Genomic DNA, 17,957 nt, shown 5'->3' on the forward strand with positions numbered 1-17,957 from the left:
AGGGTTTCAAAAGGATAGTTAAAGGAATAGTTCGCCAAAATGAAAATTCTGTCATCATTTACTCACCCTGTTATCATTTTTAACCTTTGTGATTTTCTTTCTTCTGCAAACACAAAAGAAGATATTTTGAAAAATGTTGATAATCCAAAACCATTGGTCCCCATTGACGTCTATTTTATGCACACAAAACCAATGCAAGTCAATATGGATCAATGTTTTTTCGTAACCATCAGTTTTCAAATATCTTCTTTTCTATTCCGCAGAAGAAAGAAACTCATACAGGTTTGAAATGACAAGAGGGCGTGTAAATAATAACAGAGTTTTCATTTTGAAGGTGAACTATTCATTTAAAAATGTTTATCCTGCTTTTGAATTCATGCACTTCCAAACTTGTAGGACTAAAGCGGCACTCTCTTACCTTTGCCTCTATAGAGCCATCTCTGTAAAAAACATATTATTGCAGGTCACGTTACATACCTTTTTTGGGTTGAAGTAAAAAAAGTCAAACTGGCATTTCATGCAAAATCATAACATCATACTATATACTTGCTAGATTCCAGATTTGTATTTATTTTATCCTGAAAAGGTTAGGGATTGCAACTTTAAAGTAAATAGGTGCTTAGCCTGTGAAGCTAACAAAAGACAGCAGTGAACAAAAGCTATTCACTGTTGAGTTGTTTAAGGGTTGACATTACAGAAACAGAGTATTGTTTTCATATTATCATGTGTTTTTATTAGATTAGATTAGATTCAACTTTATTGTCATTACACATATACAAGTACAGTGTAACGAAATGTAGTTTAGGTCTAACCAGAAGTGCAATTAGCAAGTGCAGGATATACAGTGTGAATAAATACAGAATACAATATTAGGAAAATTGTATTTGGAAATACTTTGGAAAATGACTTTGAGATCAGTTCAAGAGGATACGATTATAATCACTGTTTTATAATAATAATAATAATCCTGTTTTTTTCTTACAGTGAATGGATTTCATGGAAATGGTAGCCCATTGCATCAGACTGAGCAGTCACATGTCCTCATGCGAAAGTCAAGCACAGAAAAACAGGTATGTATGATCTCTCTCTTCCGCTGGTCACATCAAAATGCCAAGCCAGATGCTTTATTGAGCTTGAAACCATTTTATGTGTGGCTCTTACCTTTAGTCTCTTTCTATAAGTACCCACAGCTCTTGAATTTCATATGAGGTCATAGGACATTATTGAGTGAAGATTCAGTTATTTTGTCAAATTCAGTTATTTAATTACTATTTTATTCATATAGCATTTTTTAGTGCACACTGTCATTTTAATACATTTTATATTTTATTTAAATGACATTTTTTGGCATTGGCACAATACAAGGCACCAACAACAAAAACCGACACATTTCTGGTCGTATAACTCTATGGAAAAAGGAGGAATTTTGGCCAGCAAATATGGGTGTTTTTTAGATAAAAAAGAAGAAAGTAATGTATCGCCGATATGACAGATCCTCTTTACCTTTCTGAGCACTTCGTTAAGCCAAAACAACTCAATCGTTTTTACGATCGGAAATTAGTCTGCTGACCCTGGCGTTGCAAAAGCTCACTGCCGCCATCTTGTGCTACTAGCCCATTTCTATGTAGTCGATAAAGTACAACATGCTGTGCTTTATTGTGAATATGTCACGGCTGAATGCGTGAAGCGAAGTGCCTGCAACCGCTTCAGTCGTGACTTATTCATGATAAAGCACTAGCTTCAAGTACCTTATTGCTTATAGAAAACAGTTATCACACAATACAAATATTAAAGCCGAAAAATTTGCATCAAAGCACCTTTCTTGAAAAAAAATTCTTAAAGCCTTCCTTCCGCTAGAAAAAATAATCCCTGACATATGTCTACAGTGAATGCGACCGGCGCTACGCAACAAGACCGAGTGTGGACAAATTTTAAATCATAGTGGGTTCTAAAACGTTTTTAATGTCTTTTGTCGTGTCGCGTCGTGTTGGTCGCGTCTGGTGTAGACACGGTGTCAGGATCAACAGAATGTTTTGTTTACGTTGCTAAGGGTGTGTAGCGATACTTAGAAACATAAGGGGAAGTGGTCTTCATAGCTGTGTCGTATCGTGAATAAAGCACAGTGACAGCTATTGACCAATTAGAATTAAATACTAACCGTTTTATCAGAATTTTTAGGATCTCATCTGTACGTTTTATTGCCATCTGCTTTCACTTTTGATGTTAAGTCAAAGATATTAATATTTACAATGAATGAGGAGGAATGCAACAGTTAATATGGCTGCTCTAGCGAAGGAAGTCCCACCTTCAAGTAAAACGAGCCAATCGTCAATCAGTTTTGACTGACGATTCCCTAGGACAGGGCTCACGTACTCCTCACATCTTGTCAATTTACCTCATAAAATAACATAATGTTACGATTGGAATTTGGCTTCTGAAGCGAATCAGTCAATTGTAGAATGATTTACAAAGCATTTGAATAATCCAATATAATAACACAAAACCTTCACACACTTCACACTGCCTATAATGACCATGTTCTACAGCGCTGTCGATACCATGAATTCTCATAGAATGACATCCACTTTTAAGCTCCCAGCACAAACATTTAAAAACAGCAAACATTGCTTGTCTGTAGGCTTTCTACCCACCCACTCTCTTTTCCTTCCTTCATCCCTGAATACCTCAGGGCGGAGATGGCAATTTATACAGTGTAGCAACTCGTATCACACAAACAAACTTATGCATCTCCCCTCCCAAACTCAAGCAACAACCAGTACAACAGCAGGAGCCACATCGTAACACCGACAACACAGACATCATGTCTGACTTGGAGCGAAGATTTGACACTGGGTTTTTTGTTTTTCCTCAGAGTCCTGTATCTCCAACATCCTCCAGAAAGCTGGAGCAGGAATCTACACTAACTGTGAGTACAAGAAAAATACACAGCAGCAACAACACACAGTTCTACGTTTCACTCCAATCTAAGGACATTATCGTGAATGCAGTCTATGTTGCAAAAGACAAACAGAGACCTTTGTTGTAGCAGAAACTGATACATGTGCATCATGCACTTGGTGATGGCATTATAGATTAATGATGAAATAACATCCTGTGTGATGAAAGGGAGGCTTTGAGTTTAGATAGGTTTTAAGCAATGACTTAATAGCGCACCACGATGTAGTTTCTTTTATTTCTGCCATCTCTTCAGAGCTGTGTACAACAGAGCCATGGCGTGGAGAAGAAAACAGTCGCCACATGCTCAGTTACCATGGTAACAGGGGCAGTGCCATCAACTAATGAATGTTGCAACAGGAAAGGCACATTGCAAGTGAAACGTTTAGTGCTCTCTGAGCAAATATACCGCTTGACTGCTCGGCAATGTTAAATCAATAGGGTTTGTTGTAATGAGTATAATTAGACTGTTATGAGACATTTAAGGGTGTTTTATTGATGAGCAAGCCATGCAGATGTATTTACATTACACGGGGGAATTTTAACCTTCCAGAACAGCTTTAATAAGCAGAAAGTTGTTGTGTATGTGAGGGTGTCGTACCGTAGGCTAGATAAAATATTTTTTTTTAAAGATAATCAATTTGCAGTTTTTCAGGTTTGTCTATAAGATACAGTGTTATGGCAATGAATTCTTGAAGAAGATCAGTTAAATCGTCAACATTATAAATCTGATGAGCTCATAAAATAAACATTGAGAGGATCAAACACTGTTATATTATTGCAAAAGCTGAAAAGACTGTTAATATCCAGACTTAGAATTAGACCATGAGTCATTGTACCGGGGTTATCACAATCAAAAAGGGCTATTCATTCACTGAAGTTATCAGGTAGTATACACAAAAGATAGCAATAAAAATAACTTACAGTAAAATACATAGTCAAAGATATTACTTTCACTTACTGCACCATCGACATACAGTACAGTGTTGTTTTAAAGAGATAGTTCACCCAAAAATATAAATCTTCGACTTGTTCCAAATCTGTATGAATTTCTTTGTTCTGATGAACACAAAAGAAGATATTTTGAAGAATGTAGGACAGCAAACAGTTCTGGGGCACATTTGACTACTATGCAGTTAATGGGTTCCAAAAACTAATATCCAAATATCTTTCTCATTGTTCAACCAAACAAAGAAATGTATACAGATTTGGAACAACTAGAGAGTGAGTAAATCATGACAGAATTTTCATTTTTGGGTGAACTATCCCTTTAATGATCATCCATAAGTATGCTTAAAAAAATAATTAAACAATGCTTTAGAACCCTTTTTGGCTGAATGGTTCTATTAAAATGTTTCTTTTTAACAGTTGAAAAATGTACTTTATACCGTGTCCACACCGGACGCGACCGGCGCAGTATGACACTACAAAAGAAACTCATTAGAACCCATTATTAAAAATAAAATCCCAAACTGGATGCGGCGCAGTGCGATGCGACAAACCCATCAAAACAAGCTGTGTATCGTGTTGCGTCGGTCATGTCCGGAGAAGACACGATGTTAGACTTTAATAAAGAAAGAAATGGTTCTTATGAGGACCTTTGAGTCAGTGGTACTTCTTTGGAGAGCCAAAAATGGGTCTTATGGCAACGCAATGTACCATTTTTTTTAAAGAATGCATTTTGGGTCTCTTCATTATGATAAAAACAGAAAATACTGGATTATGTTCATCTTCATGTAAAAGTTTTTTTTGGGGGGGGAAACTGTCCTGAAGTCATTATATTAGAAGTAGACATGAGGGTTCCTCGAGTTAGTCAGCATGGGCTCTCTTATAAAGTTGGTTAACCAAGGAAGACTTGTTAGCTAAGCAAGTTAACACCAGCTCACCTGTATTTCTTGCTCAAGACCAGCATCCAAAAACAACACGTGCTGGTGGAGGTCTTTTCAACAAGAATGAGTCTCAGAGCAGCAAAGCTTTGTGGGTCAAAAATCATCACCATCGCCCCCTCCCCAGCTCCCTCCTTGATTATCGTTAGCTTTCTGTTCTTCTTCCTTTCAGCAACACATTCCACTCAAGACTGGCTGACTAACAGACAAAAGAGTGTATTAACTGCCTCGTGCCAACTGTCAGATCCTTTCATGTATACTTAAGATGTGAAGTTCTTCCAACAAACAAAACGCACAAAGGATACTTTCAACAAGGGTTAGTAAAGGGACACAGCACAATTCAACAATGGCAGTACTGCCAGCTACAGTGAATAAGCACAGCCAAATTTCTGATCATTTTTTTATTATTCTTTTATTATTCTTTGTGTGGCCAACAGCTTGACATAAGTGCTGGATGGGGATTTTTATATTGTTATTTATGCTTTAAACATCAGCATCTACCGCAAATCTCCCTATTGGCATTTTCCCATGCCAAACTATGGTTAATGTGAAACCAAGTGAAAGGGATAGCTATAGCAAATCTTAAATTCGCAGGCTAGTTCAATCTGAAGGGATTCTCAAAGCCTAAATCATTTAATCACACATTTCCACCAGAGACAACTTCCTTTCACATTGCTTTGAGATGTGCTGACATGGAGAGCTGATAGTTCCCATCGTGCCGACAATGACACAGACTTCTGGTCACAGTGAGCCTGTGTTTGCTTCATCAGCTCTCCCCTTTTATCTATGTGTCATCACAAACACATCTCGTTGTCTCAAACTTTTCATACTATCCATCTGAAGCCTGACCAACTCCAACATCTGTCCAAGCACAACGTGTCACTGTAACATAGGTCTGTTTCACGGAACGATTAGTGTGTTAATCCTGAGGAATTTCTAATCATCGTGAAACAAATGAATGCACGTTGTGTTGTGTATTCAGAAAAGTCCAGTTGTAGAAGTTGAGGAACATCACAAACCAGAAGTGAGACAGTAGTTGCATTATGTGGCCAATTCTTGTGGCATTTCCTCATTTGGCAGAGTCTAAATGATGGGCAGATTATTAGGCAACATCTTTTTGAGCATTGCTGCCGGCACATTCAAAGTGAAAGGAATTTTTTTCAGCATGATACATTCCTTTCTTCTAATCTAGCAGGTGGAAATGTCAGCGCTCATGGCACATTTTTACTAAGTTACTTAAGTGTGACTGTTCTTTGTGCTTTAGAAAACACAAATGGAAAAAAATACCAAATAATACAAACATATTTGTAGTTTATTCCAACAATTGCATGTTCATAATCAGTTGTTTTGTTTATTTAGTAAATTTACCTGGGCAGCAAAAGTTGTGTAACAGAATTAATTGTTTCAGAGAATATATTTGAAATTGAGTTATCTATATTCTGTTTCATTATAAAAGTATTACGATATTCAGTTCTAAAACAAAAAAATATATCAAGATATACCTTCTGCAAAAAAATCATAATCACCTTATACATTTTTGCATTTCAAATAGTGTTCCATAATTTTAACCTACCCCTCAAATAAGAGGAAAATATAAATTGAATGGGGTAACACAGAATTTATTTTGGTGGACTATCCCCTTTAAAGACTGTCATGAAGTTGTTCCAAACCTGTATAAATTCTGTTGAACACAAAGAAAGATTTTGGGATTAATTTTATCAAGTAGGATATCTGGAGCACCACTGACTACCATATTAGAAAACAATATTGTATATGTTTTGTTCCGTTAAACACAAAATAATATATTTTGAAGAATTTAGGAAAACAAACAGTTCTGGGGCACCTTTGACTTTCCCCAGAAATCTCAGTTGCTACATATATCTTTCTTTGTGTTCAACAGAACAAAGAAATGTATGCAGGTTTGGAACGACTAGAGGTAAATTATTCATGACAGAATGTTCATTTTTGGGCATAGTATCCCTGTAACCTGACACTAACATTAACACTAAAATCCGATTGGCAGTCAGGAACGTCGTTCCAGGACCAATAATGATGTTGACACAGGAACATGTGGAACACACACAGTGTTGCAGGCTATTTTAAAAAGGCCAAAAGGAAAAATACACTAATACGATGCTTATAAGTTGGTGTAAACCGTAAGAAGCCTCAAGTATTAAAGTAGCACATAGTTAGTCACAGTGACTGAATATAGGCGGCTTCTTTTTTTTTTTGTTTAAAGTCCAGAAGCAGTTGGCTTGGCTCCGTGCTGTGTTCTAATTGCTAAACAGATGTTTTTCTGAAAGACTGTTGCCTGAACAGTCACTGCTTATTTAGTCTGTTTACAGCACAGAGACAGATTGCACACATCAAACCTCCGTTAAAATAACATGAAGAGTATTGGTCTAGCTGTTAAAGGTTATAGGTTTTTTCACATTAAAATTTTAAGTCCTAGTATATTTGACAAAAGTGATGAAAATGATAAACAATTCTTGATATTTAAGTAATCTTGCAGCTCATTTTCATATGAAATGGACCCCAAATATTTTACTTGAAATAAGTGTTCAATGATCCATTAATGCACATTATTCCAAAGCATATACTATCTAAATAAATAATGTCTCATCCATTACAATCCCGTCAAGTCCTGTTCATGCTTTTTGATTGTGCCTGAATATAACTATGTTTTACTCAGAAATGTGTCACAACACAGAGGCTAAAAATTGTTTAAGGGACAGTTCACACAAAAAGTTTATTCTGTCATCATTAACTCACCTTTGTATTTTTAAATCCGTATACATTTATTTGTTCTGATGAACACAGAGAAATATATTTGGAAGAATGCTTGTAACCAAACAGTTCTCGGCCACCATTGACTACCAAAGTTGGAATAAATGACAATAGTAGTCAAGAGTGCTCCAGATATGTTTGCTTTCATACATTCTTCAAAATTACTCTTTTTTTGAGTTCAACAGAACAAATACATTTATAAAATAACAATTCTACTATGGTGGCCAATTCACAGTGGTGGCCAAGAACTGTTTTATACAGATTTGGAACTACTCAAGGGTGGGTAAAGGATGACAGAATTTTTATTCTTGGATGAAATGTTCCATTAAAATAAATTTTGTCTTGTAGATAGCTATGTGCTTTTAGAATTGTTGATTGTTTTCCATTTTTGTACTGGAATTAAGCTAATGGTCATAATTTACTGGTATGGGAGGAGACTTATGTGACAGTGATTGTGACCTATTTGGTCACATCATCTTTACCGTGTAAGATAATCAAGATAATGCTCCTGCAATAGGACATGCATCTGGACTTGCATGAAAGTGACACAAATGGTAAATAATTGATTAAATATTTAATGTTTAAATATTATAAGACATGTTCTCAAAACCTTTTCTGTCATCTACCTAATTTACAATTAAGTTGGGTAAATTCTTCATGTTCGTTTTGGGGGTTGACATTCTCTGGGAGTTTCTGGGTACATTGTACTATTCTTCCACATCCTGCTGTGAGCTGATTTGTGCGATCTCTCTCTCTCTCTCGGTTAAGATCAACACTGTGACGTTCCCTCTTTCCCTGCACATGTCTGAACAGCAGCTGCTCAAACCAGAGGAGTGGAGCTACTGTGATTATTTTTGGGTAAGGAAAAACTTGCTGAGAAACCACAAAGATGTGATGTTGCAGCATTTAAAAACAAACACCTCCTCAGGTTTAAAGCGGACATTTCTATAACAGAATGGTTTTAATCAACCATATAATTCTTGACTGAAGTTCATAGCAATCCTTCTCCAGAACAACCTGGCACTTTAGCACGGTCCTGTACACATGAATGGTCTCTTGTGTTTTGTCTGTTGATCCAGGCAGACAAAAAGGACCCACAGGGAAACGCCCTCATCTCAGGATTTGAGGTCTTACTGCAGAAACAACTGAAGGGAAAGCAGATGCAGAGAGAGATGGCTGAGTTTGTGCGGGAGAGGTAAACTTCAGACTGTCATCTCATAACAGCTCTCTGTTATGAGTACATACCCAGCCTGCTGTTTTCAGTGGGATTATGGGATGTGTCGCCAGGAAAGATGCGGACAGCGTCACTGTCTGATTGAATCCTTGTATCTTCATGAGTTTTATTTTTTTCATAAATCATTACTTTTGATGACCCTCCATGTTTGTTTGTGGGGTTTGAAAATATTTAACCAGTAAAAGGTATTAAAAGGAGCTTGTCAACTTTGACAAATTAAAAAACACACAGATCAACACTGGGTGCTTTTGCAAGATCTAGAGAAAAGTTGCTCAATGTCTTAATATGATAATGTTATTCTTGTTGCCTTGACTACAAACAACAATTTATTGCACATGCAACTTCCTGAAGCTCACATCCTGCATTTCATTCATATCTGTAGTAGTTTACAGAAATAGGAAAATTACCCTGTCTGACTAGATGTTTTATGTTAGATATTGTAATCGGTTTATTGTAATTTTAACATGCTCACTTTTCATTTTAATCTTCCTAATACTTCTTAGGTTTGTTTGCAAAGATTTACCCTCAATAAACTACAATACTATTAGCACAAGGTCACGCCAAGTGCCATTATCCTCGAGGAAAAATATTTCACTCGAAGTCTGGGAAGAAAATGACCTTAGTGTGTAAAAGTCAGGACATCTGTGCTTTGGCCTCATCACTGAAGCATCTTTAAATGACTTCTCGTAATGTCTCGTATATCTGCAAACATATATCAAGCACAGCTTTGCACATTTGAGTTTGCTTAAAGTTCACCAAAAAAGGAAGTTCTGTCATCATTCAATCACTCTCTTGTCATTTCAAACCTGTATGACTTTCTTTCATCCGCAGGACACGAAATAAGATATTTTGAAGGATGTTGTTAACTGCCCCCATTCACTTGCATTGGTTTTGTCTCTATACCAGGGGTCAGCAACGCCTTTTCGACATGGCGTGCCGTTTACATTATTTCTTGGTAATCACTGTGCCGTATCAACAAATTTATCTCAATATAGTTATCCAGTATATTTAATCTGTTTACCGTAATATTATAATAATTTTTGAAGAACAATTCTATTTTTGAGGAAAAAGCATAATGCTTTTTAATGCAGGGCCTGTACCTGTAAAGAAATGGTTAAGATAATACAACTTTTATCAAATAAATTTGAAAAAAAATTATTTGATCACCAAGATGATTCAATGTTGTGGAAGTATATTTAGTCATGCTAATAATGTATTTAACAAATAAACATTATTGTTTTCTAAGACCGTACACACACCAGCTGTGGCATGTGGTGTCTGGTGGTGCTGCTCCGGACTCTCAAAACTCTGTCGCACCACAGATCCTTCATCTTTTTTTATTCCAAATAAACTTCATCGTAGAAACTGCAAGATATATTTTGCTGTTAGGGAATAACGGAAAAAAACTGTGCATTAATACAAAAAGCCTTATTTATTACTCAATTCTATCACATTAATAACAGACACAGAACAACAATAACGGATTTACCAATGTGATTTGGTACATTTATTCATTTGGCAGACGCTTTTATCCGAAGCGACTTAAAAGAAGGAGAGCATACAAACATTTTGTCAACATGCTAAACAGTACCGTTAGTTTGCAAACAGTATCATTAGTTTATAAGTTAAGTGATATAGAGCCTATTTACTAAATAATGTGCATACACCACATATTGTTTAATAAAAATAACGTAAAAATAAGTGAAAATTGTTCCAACTTGCTTCAGGAGTAGACTTGGAACTTGAAGTTGCCCATACAGAATGTACGTACCAGGTGTGCGATACTTTTGAGCAGTTATTATAGTTTTGATTTTAGTTTTATTCATATTTTCAAATAACTTTTATTTTAAGCTTTTTAGTTTTATGTTAATTTTAGTAAGTTTTAGCAAGTTTGGTATATTCTTTTGTCCTTATATGATTTATTTGTATATTTGTAAAATCTGATCTTTTATAATAAACAAATAAACAAATAATATAAATTTAACATTATGTTAATTTAACAATTAACTGCATGTGAGGCATGCCATTGATTTTCTTATAGATTCCAATAGTGGCACTAGGCTGCCAACCCCTGCTCTATACAATAGAAGTGAATGGGGTCCAGTGCTGTTCTGTGGCAAGCTTTCTTCAAAATATCTTCTTTTGTGTTCTGCAGAAGAAAGAAAATCATAAAGGTTTCAAATGACAAAAGGTTGAGTGAATGATGACAGAATTTTTTTTTTGGGTGAACTATCACCTTAACACAACTTTGTTGCTTTTATCTTATGTCTATAGAATCAAGATTGAAGAGGAGTATGCCAAAAATCTGTCGAAGCTCTCTCAGTTTCCACTCGCAGCGCAGGAGGAGGGGTATGTTCCTTTAGACAATGTTGTGAGGTAAACGGTATCATAAATCGCTTGGGGAAATATTCTCTTCTTCTCCAACACAAGTTTTATGTTTTATAACTACCTTAATTAATCATGAATTACAGCAGGAATGTGTGTTAAAAAAGCATTTATTATCAAATTAAGTAACTGTTACTATATGTCAGAATAATAAGATGCATAAATGTGCATTCAAAGAGTTTATTAATCATTTACTTACACTTTCTAAATGATCTCATGAACCACTGACAACTCCTAACTAACTGGTTTGTAAGTAATGTAATCCTTAATTTAGAGATGATGAATTCATCCTTAATAAAGTATGAAAATTTGATTATTAAGCATATTATATACATGCTTATAAATCAAGAACAAAGCATTTATAGCTGTATTTATAAACTGCTTACTAATGTCTATTAATGTGGGGCCAATGCTTCATAAATGATTAATTAACTATGTACTGATGCTTAACTAATGATTCATAGCGTGCAGTTATTATAAAGTGTTACCAAAAAGGGTAATGTAATTTACATGCTCTTGTAGTATGAACTCTTTAAGAATTTAGAGAATGAGTATTCAACTTTTAAACATGAGTGTATGTATAGATTTTTTCAAGGACATCACATGCAGTTGCTACACTCTTTTAGGGTTTAAAGAACTACCTTTGATCCTTACTGTAATATTAAGATACCAGTCAGCACAACCGCAAGTGACTTTCAGCTGCTGAGCGAGTCTGTTAGAGAATGCTAATTGTTTCATGTGCAATGTAAAGCATGTCATAGAGAGCCGCCCACCCTCTTCCAAATACACAGTCCTGCCATTATTCTGACTCTCAGCCCCTGTTGTGTTGTTTCTTGTAATGACCATTGTTTTTCTGGCGAGCTCCTACGTCTGGGTTCAGAACCTCTTGTTTATTCCTGAATTTGACATTTGTCTGGCTGCCATGTAGACACCATTGTTGCAGGCTGTGACCTTTTGGCACGGCATTTTTGGCATCCCGTGACTGACCTCTGGTAGCACATCATATGCTATCAATGCAGTGTGTTCATTTTACAATAGCGTATATTTTTTACAAATGCTCATTTACATAATTCTCATTTTGTCAGTCCAGTACTTGGCACAAACAAACTGTAAAGTTTTGCTATGCATTTTAAAGGGGTCATATGACACGGCTAAAACTTGTATTATTGTTTGTTTTAGATGTACTGCAATGTGTATCAGAGTCCTGCACCGGTCCTTTTTGGTAAACCTGCACCCACCCCGCACCCGCAGTAATTCTGTAACACCCTAAAAGCTAAACTGCCATCAAAGCTGAAGTGTAATGCAGGAAAGAGAGAGCATAGTTCTCCTTTAATTCAGCGTGTTGAACCACGGGAAAGCCCTTTCTCCGCGGGGACACTATTTCATTCCTTCGAGAAAACATCCCAAAAATCTCTGGAATGAGGTTGTCAAGGTCGATCCTCTCAGATGCTCTCACCCTCTCAGGTGCCAGCTTTTACAAACAGATGATAAAGGAATTCAGATTTCTATTGCTTTCAAGTAGTAGAAAATGAAAAATATACAAATATAACCTGAACTGTCTAAAGAACTGGAGGATAGGTCAGCTTTTCGCTAACGGTCAGTAAACCTTTTGAAAACCATTACATGCTCTTAACTCTTTACTCTTCTGTCATCTCAACAGCACGCTTGGAGAAGCTTGGGCTCAGCTGAAAAAAAGCTTGGCAGATGAGGCAGAAGTTCATCTCAAGTTCTCTTCTAAGGTACAAGGTTGCATCAGCACAGAACAGACCGTACATAACAGATTGATACCAAACTCGATGGTCTTTTGTGAAGGCTCTATGATGTTTATGTTGAAATGTTTATCAGAATACACATTTCTTAGCTTTGCTGGATGTTACAGTAACATACCGGATTGCATGTTGACACGTAAGTGTTGTCGTTTTTATTCTAACATATGCTGGCCAGTGACTGGACTCACAGCTGGTTTAAAGGAATGTGATTTACTGTGAGATTTTGCTCTCTGAAGAATAGAGTGCTAAAGGGATGACGTATTTTTGTAAGCGAACCCAGAAGTTAGCTGCGGATTGGATCCCACAAGAAGAAATCCAAAAGCTGTACATAGGATGTTGGATTACCCCAAAAAATAAATTCCGTGGTCAAGAAACGTTTATTATGCAGAACATTTTGTCTATCGGGATAATCTTGACACATGAACACAACATTTATGAAAAAATAAAATAACAAGAGACAGTTTAGGTAAAATTATAATTTTTGTTTCGTTCTTGAAACTACTTGCATGTATTTCTCCCAATTTTCAAATAAAAACGATTTCCTTTCTATTTACATTTATTTGCAGAACATGAAAATCTAAATAACAGAAGAGATGCTCTGTATTTTTCAGAGCTCAAATATGGCAAAGAAAATAAGTTCATATTCTCTTTAAAGCAATACAACAGTAATATTTCTACATGTATTTCAAAAATGTGATAACCTGGATTTTTATCACAGTTTTCACGTGTCTTGTCATGCTGTCAGTCTTTCATGTTGCTGTTGGATGACTTTGTCACTCCTAAGGTTTGGGTTTGATGAAATTTAACAGACACTGGACTGAAATGGCCCCAATTCATCTAGAAATACTTGGTCTATTAAGTTTCCCGCGGCTGTACGTTAAAAGCTAATAATGAGGATATAAACACTGACTACACCACCTTCAAGATACTGCTGATATTTACTGTATTTCATATAATTTAATGATTGAAATACCTAATTTTTAACTCTTTCTGTTTGCATAGCTTCAGAGTGAGGTGGAAAAGCCTCTCTTGACATTTCGGGAAAACTTTAAGAAAGACATGAAGAAGTTTGACCACCACATGGCCGATCTCAGGAAGCAGCTGGCCAGTCGATATTCTGCTGTTGAGAAGGTGAGGTATTGTAAGTGTATTCTATAGATTTATCAAGATGAATTGTGCTTTTATATAATATCAAAGTGGTTTGCAGTGTTTACATCGCTGTGTCATGAATACGTGGCTGTATTTAGTCTTCCGTAGTCCAGCCGATCCAGTGAGTGTGGCCTGCTTTTGCTCTTCTAAAGTTACAGGGATTTTTCTCATGCATTATTAAAAGCCCACTTTGTTTTTTGAAGCTATGGACTATTTCCTGTCTCTAAGCTTGTTGGGGATCTATAAATAATCTCATGCCCTTACTTTTCAAACTATTGACCTTCTCGTTGAGCATTTACTCAACTGGGCAGGCACTGAACAAACAGAAGTTTTAAACTGCTCTCCATCTTTTTAAAGGAGAACTTGGCCCAAAATGAATAATACTGTAATTATCATATCATATACAGTACATGGTTGTGCTCATTTATTATTAGAAATTAGAATGATATATACATCATCCACACCATGGTAGAAAAAATGTGTAATTTATTCAGAAACATCTGGATAGCTACAGATGTTCCTCGCCAATTTCCGGCAGAATTTTAGATTGAAGAAAACACATAGAAAACATCATGTCAATCTCACCTCTCATTCTTACGCTCAAAGGCACGTAAGGTGCTCTCAGATCGCCAGAAGGATCTAGAGTTGAAAACCCAACAGCTTGAGATCAAACTGAGCTCCAAAATCGAGGAGGACATAAAGAAAGCACGCAGGAAATCCACACAGGCAGGTCAGTGGCGTCATCATCTGTTATTTTCTCTAGCAGTCTTGTGTCTTAAAGTGATAGTTCACCCCAAAAGGAAAATTCTGTCATCATTTGCTCACCCTCTTGTCATTTCAAACCCATATGAGTTTCTTTTTTCTGTAGAATACAAAAGAAGATATTTTGAAGAAAGTAAGTCGCCAAACACCAGTGGCACTCTTTCACTTCTTTTGTACGGACACAAAACCAATGCAAGTCAATGGGTGCCATCAATGTTTGGATACCAACATTCTTCATAATATCTTCTTTTGTGTTCTGGAGAAGAAAGAAAGTTCATACTTCATAAAAACAGCCCAATAGCGGATCAACTATTCTAATAGCTATTTCTAATAAGCAATCATGTAATAAAATGTATATTTATTTAAAGAAAACTGCTGGGCTGGTGATAGTTCTTATGTGAGAACATGAGATGTTTGTGAATGATACGTACAGTAGGATTACAGTCCAGAGAGTTGACATCACATCTGATGAGGTTAAATGCAAGCTGTGTGTAAGAACACATGGTATTTTTATGCGCAATGCATGTCTTTATGAAAGAGAGGTTACAGGGCCTCTGTCTTTACTTAACTATTCAGAAAAATGTCTCTGACTGGAATAGTCTTGGCATGGGGACTAACATTTCACATTGGATATCGCATTTGTGACCTAATACAGTACAACCAAAATAGAATACTGTAGGGATGACCCGACACCAGCATCGCTGTCTGGCCCGATACCAAGCTTGTATACTCATACTCATTTAGATGCCAAAGATCGATACCTCACTTGACATCTTTTCTGTAGCTCTCAATGAGACTTCTGCACTCATTAACAGGTAGTTTGACCCACTCTTCCTGAGCAAACTCCTCCTGCTGTCTCAGGTTTGATGGCTGCCTTCTACAGACTGCAAGTTTTAGCTCTTTCCATAGACTTTCGATAGTATTCAGATCAGGACTCATAGAAGGCCACTTCAGAATAGTCTAATATGTTGTTCTTATCCATTCTTTGATGATTTTTAGCTGTGTGTTTTGGCTCATTATCCTGTTGAAGGACCCATGACCTGCGACTGAGACCGAGCTTTCTGACACTGGGCAGTACGTTTCGCTCCAGAATGTCTTAAATTGAGATTTAATTGTGCCCTGCACAGATTCAAGGCACCCTGTGCCATATGCAGCAAAGTAGCCCTACAACATAACCAAGCCTCCTCCATGTTTCACTGTAGGTATGGTGTTCACTTCTTTGAAAGCTTGATTTTTTCGTGTGATGAGCTGATGAGTCTTGCCAAAAAGCTCCAGTTTTGACTTATCTGTCCAAAGGACATTCGCCCTGAAGGATTGTGGCTTGTCAATATGAATTTTAGCAAATACCAGTCTGGCTTTTTTATGTTTTTCTTTCAAAAGTGGAGTCCTCCTGGCTCTTCTACTCTGTTAAAAAGCGATGTACCTTCACCTTGGAGTTCAGCTTGTATCTCTTTGGCAGTTATCCTTGGTTCTTTTCCTACCATTCGCACTATCCTTCTGTTCAATCTGGGGTCGATTTTCCTCTTGCGGCCGCACCCAGGGAGGTTGGCTACAATTACATAGACCTTAAACATCTTAATAATATTTGCAACTGTTGTCACAGAAACATCAAGCTGCTTGGAGATGGTCTTGTAGCCTTTACCATGCTTGTCTATTATTGTGTTTCTGAGCTCCTCAGACAACTCTATCCTTTGCTTTCTATGGTCCATATTCAGTGTGGTGCACACATTGATACATAACAGCACAGTGACTACTTTTCTCCGTTTAAATAGGCTGAATGACTGATTACAAGATTGGATACATGTGTGATACTAATTAAAGAAACTAATTAGTTTGAAATTTCATTTCAATCCAATTATGTATTATATTTTCTAAGGGGTAAATGTGTCCGGGCCATTTAAGAATATTTTTGTAGAATATGAAATATTTAATCTCTTTCCACAGTTTCTTTGCTTTATTCTATGACATACCAAAGGCATGCAAGTATACATGAGACATAGCTTTTAATTTTATCACTTTTCAGGAGGAATGAAGCATTATTTCAATGAGCTGTAAGGATACCAAGAAATTTGAGCACGTCTGTATATATATTAGTGGTGGGCATAGATTATTTTTTTTAAATCTAGATTAATCTTGGAATTTATCTAGATTAAAATGGCTCATTTGAATTCATTCAGAATATGTGTGCTACCCAAATAATGACTAAAAGTAAGTCTTTGAGAACGGGTGTCTCAAGCCAGGTGGCGCATTAGACCAGGGGCTCATCTCCTGTTTCCAAAATGCATCACAAACTGCTTGAGAAAGCTGTTCTACTATGATAATTGGTGATGAAAATAAATTATGTTCAATAAGATGTACTTGTGTTTATTTCCGCATTAGATAGGGATGCTTTGCGTTTGGGTGGTACTTGAGACTGGAAGAGCTCCTACAGTACATTTACATTTAGTCATTTAGCAGACGCTTTTATCCAAAGCAATTTACAAAGAGTTGGGGAGCAACAAGCGATATGTCATACAGGAGCCATAATACATTAGGTGCAAATACAAATTTACTGGTTTCAACTAAAGCTAGACCACACCTGTTGAGAGAAAGTTTTTTTTTAAACAATTCCGCATTGCACAAGGTGCAAACAACCTTAGTCTTGTCGATGTGTCCATTGGAAAGCTTCTTAAAAATTAATTTTCCCTGAAGCAACCCGGCGGCTTCAAAGCTGCATCCATGTTAGCACGTCACGTTTGATGTGGTAATTTCACAGTAACGTTATGTTGTGTTCAGACCAAACGCGAATGGCGTGTCAAGCGCGAGTTATTTACATGTTAAGTCAATGCAAAGACGCGATAGACCTATTTGCGCCGCGAATCGCGCGAATGAAGCCCTGGTCATGAGATGATGAGGCGGCGCGAATGACGCGAATTGCGCGAATCACGCGAGTTGAAAAATCTCGTTCTCGCCCGGTACAGTGCAATTCCGCTAGGTATACATCCGCGCTAAAATATCAAGGTGAAAGTCATCATAGCTTGCGTAGTATAG

General features: G+C 36.7%; 1 protein-coding gene across 2 annotated transcripts in view; it reads left to right on the forward strand.

The window, feature by feature from the left end:
• Positions 1-17,957, forward strand: part of LOC130439371 (growth arrest-specific protein 7-like) — a 41,212-nt gene that overhangs the window by 20,335 nt on the left and 2,920 nt on the right. Inside the window, exons 4-11 of one of the 2 annotated variants that reach the window (XM_056771974.1) lie at positions 985-1,070; positions 2,873-2,926; positions 8,397-8,486; positions 8,708-8,823; positions 11,137-11,238; positions 12,908-12,986; positions 14,019-14,147; positions 14,772-14,895. In XM_056771974.1, coding sequence (XP_056627952.1) covers positions 985-1,070; positions 2,873-2,926; positions 8,397-8,486; positions 8,708-8,823; positions 11,137-11,238; positions 12,908-12,986; positions 14,019-14,147; positions 14,772-14,895 — 780 coding nt within the window. The remainder of the gene's footprint in view (positions 1-984; positions 1,071-2,872; positions 2,927-8,396; positions 8,487-8,707; positions 8,824-11,136; positions 11,239-12,907; positions 12,987-14,018; positions 14,148-14,771; positions 14,896-17,957) is intronic. The other variant, XM_056771975.1, reaches the window with a different exon arrangement.

Source organism: Triplophysa dalaica, chromosome 17, assembly GCF_015846415.1.
Source record: "Triplophysa dalaica isolate WHDGS20190420 chromosome 17, ASM1584641v1, whole genome shotgun sequence".
Lineage (NCBI taxonomy): Eukaryota > Metazoa > Chordata > Actinopteri > Cypriniformes > Nemacheilidae > Triplophysa > Triplophysa dalaica.